Source organism: Otolemur garnettii, unplaced genomic scaffold (assembly GCF_000181295.1).
Source record: "Otolemur garnettii isolate 467f Iridium unplaced genomic scaffold, OtoGar3 scaffold00001, whole genome shotgun sequence".
NCBI lineage: Eukaryota > Metazoa > Chordata > Mammalia > Primates > Galagidae > Otolemur > Otolemur garnettii.
Genome location: NW_003852396.1, coordinates 48,984,994 through 48,993,167, shown reverse-complemented (window position 1 = coordinate 48,993,167; position 8,174 = coordinate 48,984,994). Strand labels below are relative to the sequence as shown.

The 8,174-nt window shown below is 40.9% G+C and overlaps 1 protein-coding gene across 1 annotated transcript in view; it reads right to left on the bottom strand.

Annotated features, from left to right (window-relative positions):
• HTATIP2 (HIV-1 Tat interactive protein 2) overlaps nucleotides 1–8,174 on the bottom strand; it is an 18,377-nt gene that overhangs the window by 7,991 nt on the left and 2,212 nt on the right. The window contains exon 3 of the mRNA XM_003781179.3: nucleotides 7,350–7,457. Coding sequence (XP_003781227.1) covers nucleotides 7,350–7,457 — 108 coding nt within the window. The remainder of the gene's footprint in view (nucleotides 1–7,349; nucleotides 7,458–8,174) is intronic.

Sequence of the window (8,174 nt, the reverse complement as noted above, 5' to 3'; positions counted from 1 at the left end):
CTCCCAAGTAGCTGGGACCACAGGCGCCCGCCACAACGCCCAGCTATTTTTTTTTTTGGTTGCAGCCATTATTGTTGTTTGGTGGGTCCAGGCTGGATTCAAACCCGCCACCTTAGGTGTATGTGGCTGGCGCCTTAGCTGCTTGAGCCACAGGCGCCGAGCCCACAAGTCCATTCTTAACTAAATCCACTACCTGCAGGGCGGTGTTAGTTTTCTGCCTCACTTTATACCATACTGTTTTCTGCCTTATTTTTTCTATCTTAATTTATAAGTAGTATAAACCTCTTTATCCATGCGTCATCACCCTCTCTGTGTGTGAGGATACTTTGACTTGCGATCTTAAACGACAGACCTGCCAACCTGTCCTACACACTGATTCAAATGCATGTTGTTGCTTTTTAAAATTAGTGTGAAGTGAACCACTTTTAATACTTATTAAAACACTCAGAGAAGTGATTCTTCTCAGAGCCATTCTCCAAATTGAGATTTTTAGATGTGCTGAAAGTATGCCAAGAAAACAACCCAGAACTACATGGGAAATTCCTAAAATACTGAATTTCTCTTCCATATCTATTTCTTCCCCTCACTCCAGTTCACCAGAACTCTGATTTTAATAAGTTTCATTATTCACAATTAAATAACACCAATGACTAGTGAAATAAACTCAGCTCTGTTGTTGTCTACAATTGGTTGGAAGGATTATTATAGTTGTCTCTGTTAAAATGCTTTTTCTTTCATCAGCTTCTTTAAAAATAAGGGAAAGATTCAGCCAATCACAAGTCCCTAGACCGACGCTGTCCCTCTCACTTAATCCAGAGCCAGTAAATGGATAATTTGATTAAACTGAGACCCTAATTTATTTGGCTTTAGTTCTGGATCAACCTCTCCTTAATAGAGTGCTGTCGTCTCCAATTGTTTGATGAAAATTAAAGTGACATAAATACCATGGGACTTTCTCAATCTGATTAGTCAGTGAAGGCACATCAATACCATCCCAGCCATCAGACGCTAGCGTCCTTCCTTTCACTCGCCTGGCTAACAACTGACAACAGCCCCTTGAAGGACGAGCACCCTTGCTGTTGCAGAGACCCCCTCACTCAGCCCATCATCCCTGCTCAATGGGCCCTGTTGACAAGGTGCCCATACCTTTCTCCATTGCTGTTCTCTGGACAAAGCTAAATATTGTTTTATTAGCAATCAATGGCTGTTAATCCAAAACAATTTCACAAATCCTCTGAGCCCTCAAGCTGATTATAAATCCGCATTTTTCCAAGCCCACTAAATTCTGAATTTCACTTCCTTCACCCTGATGGCGTGGCCTTTTAGCTGGTGAATGAAACTCAAAGCAAAAGGGTCAATAGCTTTCAAGGACTTAGAAATCAAACGTAAGCATGGGTCCTGGTGACTCACTAGAAGGTATCAACACACACCAATTTTCTTTGGAGAGAGGAAGAGTCCATTTGCAGATGGAAGCTGCCATCTTTGAAATCTTATTCATACCTTTTCTTGTTCTCCAACAGCTCAAATTAAAAAAAAAAAAAAAAATAGAAAAACTAACTAAAAGAGCTACTCCAGATCCCAGAAACACAATTTTTGGAAAAATTGTTCTTACATTTCCCTAATCCTATGCCAAGAGAAAAGACAGACTTCTGAGAATATTAAGTCCATTGTTTTTGTGTCTTTATGATTCCATAGCCAGTGTGCCTTACTCTAAGCTAGGAATAAAGTGTTTCTTCTACAAAAGAGCATTATGTTCCCATTACAAATTTCCTTTCTCACCCCCTTGAAAGAATAATACAGCATCCTATGACTCAGTAGAGAGAAGAGATATTCTTAAAGGCTCCACTAACACCAAGGGAAACAAATTCCCAATTATTTTTTAAATTTTAAAATCCAGAGCTACTAAGTATTTCTTCTAATCTTTTTTACCAATGCCTGAATACTAGAAATGACACTGTGGCTTAAGGACAACTCATCCTAACAAGGTACAATATTTCAGTGCTGACCGATAAGACAAGTGAACAAACAGGATTAACTCAAGAAGGTCACAGGATCCAAGAAAAGAGGCTCCATCATTCATAAACGGTCCCACTTAGCCCTAATTCTGCTTCAAGTTCTTTCTCCTTCAACTCTTTTCCACTGGACCCTACAAATTGACCCAGAAAACAGATGCTGACTAACAACTGGTGGTGTAATCTGAGGCCTCCTTTGTTTGTATCTTGGAGGCCATCTGTACTTTTGATGTATGAGGGCTGACAATTAAGTTTACAAACCCGTCCTAGAAGAAGTGCTGCCTACCCCATTACTGAGCATCTGACGTATTCCCCTGGGGAAGCAATACACTAATGCCAGCACCCAGTCCATCCTTCAAAACAATCGGAACTCTTTTTTCTGGAATGACTATCAGAACTGTCATCCTACTAGATCTGACAATTAAGTTCACAAACTTGCCACCATGTGCTTCCATTGGCAGTGCTATCTGAATAACTTGGTGAGGTTTCAGAACCTTGGTACATCAGCATCTCACAGCTGTGCTTGGATGTCTTGCTGAGTAGCATTCATTATTGTTGCTGGGTGTTATTATGTGCCATACAATGACAGCTCTGATGGTCATTCCAGAAAAAACATTATAAACTGCTGTGAAAGGTATACCAGATGCTGGTATCAGTGCATAGCTTGCCAAGGAGAGAACTTCAGTAGCCAGGCGCTGTGGTGGCTGAGGCAAGAGAATCACCTAAGCCCAGGAGTTGGAGGTTGCTGTGAGCTGTGTGATGCCACAGCACTCTACTGAGGGCCACAAAGTTAGACTCTGTCTCTACAAAAAAAAAAAAAAAAAAAGAGTACTTCAAAGGTGACTGTAGTGATATTCAGCAACGAGATATATAGCACTTTTTCTGGGATGAACTTAATTGTCGAACCTTATACAGTGGTTGGAGAAAGACTTTGGTTAAACAGCTCTGGATAGAGGTGGGTGGATCGCCTCAGTTCAGGAATTCAAAACCAGCCTGAACAAGAGCAAGATCCCATCTCTACCAAAAAAAAGAATTGAAAAACTAGCTGAGTGTTGTGGAGGGCACCTATAGTCCTAACTACTCCAGAGGCTGAGGCAAGGGGGTAACTTGAGACTAAGAGTTTGAGGTTGCTGTGAGCTCACCCAAGGGCAGAGTGAGACTCTCTCTCAAGAAACAGAAAAAATTACATTAAATTAAACTAGATTAAATAGAAACTGAGGATTCCTGGGTCAATCTCTATGTTCTCAAAAAATTTTTCCATTTGAGGCATTCTTTCCTCTATGTTTCATAAAGTCAAAGACTTTTGCAATTGGAAGGAAGTTCAGTCTCACTTCCAAGCTAACTGGCATACCCACAGCTCCAGTTACCTGGCAGCCAAACAGGGCCTGTGATCTGGGTCTCTTGAACCATAGGATCTCTCCACTTCACAAGTCTTCTTGTAGACATCAAATAAAACAATAAATTAGAGGCTTGGTGCCTGTAGCACAGTGGTTATGGCACCAGCCACATATAACGAAGGTGGCAGGTTCAAACCTGGCCCGGGCCAGCTAACCAACAATGATAACTCCAACAAAAAATAGCCGGGCACTGTGGTGGGTGCCTATAGTCCCAGCTACTTGGGAGGCTGAGGCAAGAGAATCACTTGAGCCCAAGAGTTTGAGGTTGCTGTGAGCTATGATGCCACACCACTCTACCAAGGGTGACATAGTGAGACTCTGTCTCAAAAAAACAAAAACAAACTCAATAAATTAGAATAGGGGTGGTAAACTTTTCTTGTAAAGAATTTTATATATATATTTTGAGAGTCCCACTCTGTTCCCTAAGACAGAGTGCTATGACCTCAGCCTAGCTCGCAGCAACCTCAAACTCCTGAGTTCAAGTGATCGGTCCTCTTGCCTCAGCTTCCCAAGTAACTGGGACAAGTGCCCACTACAATGTCCAGCTAATTTTTCTATTTTTGGTAGAGATGAGGTCTTGCTCTTGCTCAGGCTGGTCTCAAATTCCTAAATTCAAGCAATCATCCCACCTCAGAGCCTCCCAGAGAATGAGGGTTATAGCCACCAGCCACTGCACCCAGCCAAAATAATTTTCAGGTTGCTGGCCTCTGTTGCAAAAATACCACAAAAGCAGCCATAGATAATACATAAAGTAATAAGCATGACTGCATTCTAATAAAACTTTATTGATGGATGTGAAAATGTGAATTTCTTATATTTTCCTATTGCATGACATATTATTCTTTTAAATTTTTTTAACCATTTAAAAACACTTAAATAGTCTTAGCTTGCAGGCTATATAAAAATAGGTAGCAGGCTGGCCCACAGGCTGTAGTACGCAAACCCCTGGATTAGAAGAGAATATCATTAGAATATCATCAGGATCAGAATCCATAAGATAAAAACACTTAACAACATCAGCCATTCAATAGAATCTAAGAACCTAGACTGCTGGAGCTGAATAGGTGAGGAGACAAATGAAGAGGGGAAACCACCTCAACCCATCTCAAACTCACTAACCAAATTCTTCTTTTAATACAAATAAGGGGAAACGCACTATTCCCAGTGGCATTTTTGAGTTCTGCTCTTTCCAGGCCAATGTAGATGTGGTTTTCAAAGGGTACTTCAACTTTCAACTTCACTAGTATAAAAATTAACCCCAGAGTCTCCCAAAAGCAGGCCCAATGGGAATGACAGGGTTGGCTGAGTTAGGATCTCCCAAGGAGCCTACTAAAAATACAGAATCCAGGCTTCCAACCTCAGAGTCTGATCCAGTAAATCTGGATTAGGGCCAAGTCGGGGAGTGGGGGGCATGCATTGATTAGACAACTATGGCCCACAAATGTGAGAAGGAAGATTAGCCTCTAACCAGCAACTACTAAAGGAAATGGTCTTCCAAACAGCTGAAGAAAGGTAACAGATCAGTTTCAACTGAAATCTAGGTAGACTGAATTTAATGAGTTCAATTGTATCCTTCCTGTGCATATGCTGAAGTCCTAACCCCAGACTCTCAGAACTGACCTTATGGAGAAATAGGATTACTGCAGGTGCAATTAGTTAAGATGAGGTCCTAGAGACAGAATGGCCCTTAATCCAACAGGACTAGTGTCCTTATAAAAAGATGAAATACAGACATGGAGACAGGCACTCCAGGGAAACACGATGTGAAGAGACACAGAGAGAAGGCAAAGCATCACAGAGACAGCCCTGAGACTGAGCCGTCCTCCACAGAACTGAGGATCCAACCTCGCTGGCACCTTGATCTCAAACTTCTAGCCTCCAGAACTAGTTTATTACTGAGACAATAAATTTCTGTTTTGTTTAAGCCACCCAGGTGACAGTATTGCTAGTAAACTAATATGCTACAGCTCAAAGGGAGATCAGCTGGTTACTCAACAGAGAGGCAGAATTTCTTGATGTTTCTCTACTGGCAAACTCAGATTGCTAAGGCAAAAGATAGGGTGATCCAGCTATAAAACAGCTACTGAATGACACTAGGTTTGCCACCAGCTTTGCAGTCTCCCTCTGATAAACTATCCAGTACGCTCTTCCACAGAGAGGGCTGCTGACCCAGAACACCAGCTGGGAACAGCCTGGACGTCCATCTCCACCACCACCCCTTTCCAACAACTTTTGTTTCCTGGCCATGTATGAACTATAGCCTCTTTTAAACTGTCAAAGTTATAACAACCTCCAAACTTTACTGCATCTAATGCAAATTAGTTTCAAAAAATAAAAAAAAAGAACTCAAATAAACCTTTTCTGGTGGATGTATCAGCTTACTTTCTGCCACTATCCTCTTAAAACATTTAAGTTCTAATTCATTTCTGAGACTGTTTGGCTTAGGAGTCATTCCTTGTTTACTAGTAAATTTCGTTTATCTTTTTCAAACTGATTTTAAAGGAGAACAAAAGGTAATGAGTAGACAGAGATCCTGGAAAGTGAAGATTTTCGATTCCTCTGGTTAAAACTGCATTACACAATTAGAATGCAACAAAGCAACTCAAGACTTTTTCCTGGTGCACTCTATTAATGAGATTTGCCTATGTCATGAAAATCAGCTGCTCTATGCCTAATGCAGTGTTTTGTTTTGCTGAGTCACCACTGAAACCAGGTTGATGCTTAAGATGGCAAAAACAGCAGTGTCCTTGAATAAAAAGTTTTTCAATGTTTTTGGAGGACACACTGCCTACAACTGTCCCTGGGACAGAAATGACTGTCCCAGCTGCTGAGCAGGAATATGACCCTTTCCAGAGGAGACAATGTGCCAATTCCTGGGAAAGTCAAGATTTCCTATAACCTACAGTTCCTAGCCTAGAGCTCAAAACCAAGCTGTCTTCCAGGGTGAATATGCAGAACTGCAGAAGATGTGGAAATACATCACAATTGAAAGTGTAAATAAACTTATTCTCTGGATAACCAGAAGGTCTAGAGAAATTCACCTGAGCCTAATTACTAGTTGATTATACCAACTATTGGTTGGTATAAACCAATACTTCCTAACCATATGCTCCCCAATGATTCAGATGGATAGGTCTGCTTTATAAACCTAAGGTAAGTCCCCATGGCAGAATCATATTTCCATATATTTAATAGATTTATTCAGCTCCAGAAAGCAAATTCTGCCAGAGGGACAAACTATAGCCAAGGTATAAATTAAGATGTACCTATATTAACATTTGCCCAGAATCTACGCGGTGAACTATGATTTCTAACTATGTAGTAAGCTATGACTTCTGGACAGCAGCTGACTCAATTTAAGACACCATTATAAAGAAAATAAAATGTGTGTTAGAAGCAGATTTGCGTCAGTGAAGGCTGAATCATTACTGGGGGTGAATCATCGTTGAAGGCTGAGTCATTGCTGGAGGCCGACTGAATCGTGCCTCTGTGTTCCGATGTTCTATCCCCAAAGTTTAAAGCTTAATGTGAAAATAAGTTGAGGTACATCATTCAAGTGAGAGAGAAAGTGTCAGCTTCAAACATTAGGTGGGGGGAAGCTTACTGCTAAGAGCATGAGTCAATTTTTTTTTTACTCAGACATCATAATTGGCCCTAGGGCAAGTCAGTGATCACAGTCTTTGCAATAGGCAAGATCACATACATATTTACGATGTCTCCAGCACTTAGGCCTGAACTCAGGGATTCCTCTGGAAGACAAACTTACCAGTGCTATTTAAAATATTGCAAAGCTTATGGCGGCATATGGAATCTCAAAAAACAAGAGCTTATTTACATTTAAAGATTGCAATAAAAGGCACAAAGAAAAAGAGTGAGCAAGAAAGGATTCCTTCACATCACTGGCCTGCAAAAAGGGAAAAGGGGCATATTGCTTCCTTACCGCTCCGGCTTTTTTCCTGGTGGTTCCCAGGCAACAGAATCCAACATCGTGACCTTGAAAGGCAGAGGCGTAGACATCCAACTTTTCAAAGTCCACTACTTCTTGATTCTAGACAAAGGCACAGTTGTATAGAATTTTATGTTATTTAAAACACACACACATAAAAAAAACCCTCTATATTTAAAGCTAAATTACAGAACATTACTGAAGGGTCTGCTCACTTAACATCAGAATAAGCAAATTCATTTTCTTCCACCAATAAGCAGTGACTCTGAATTGAAACTCAACAATGCACACGTATATCCACAGTACAACTAAACTAAGGTGATCCAGATATCTAAAGTCAGGTTTGAATTTTTTTTTTCACTCTCCAGAAAAATAAACCTATAGCTCACCAGGAAGAGCACTGAGGTATAATATGACATCAGGAGATGGTGTTTGGCATCTCAAAGATCTAGGTTCTCTTCTTGGGCTTGCTACTTACTGGGCATGTAATTATGGCCAAGTTATTGATCATATGCCTCAAAGTTTTTTCAGCTGTAAAATATAGGTGATAATCTGTTCTTCAGTCCAATCTGATAACTACTGGCATTAGAATTAGCAGGAGGTATATGATAAAAAGGAATATTCCTGGGCCCCACCTGAATACTCTGAATCAGAATCTGCACTTTTAACAAGCATCCACAGTAATTTCCTGAAATGTAAGAATTATCCATCTAGGTGGCGCCTGTGGCTCAAGTGGCTAAGGCATCAGCCATGTACACCCAAGGTGGCGGGTTCGAATCCAGCCTGGGCCCGCCAAACAACAACAATGATGGCTGCAAC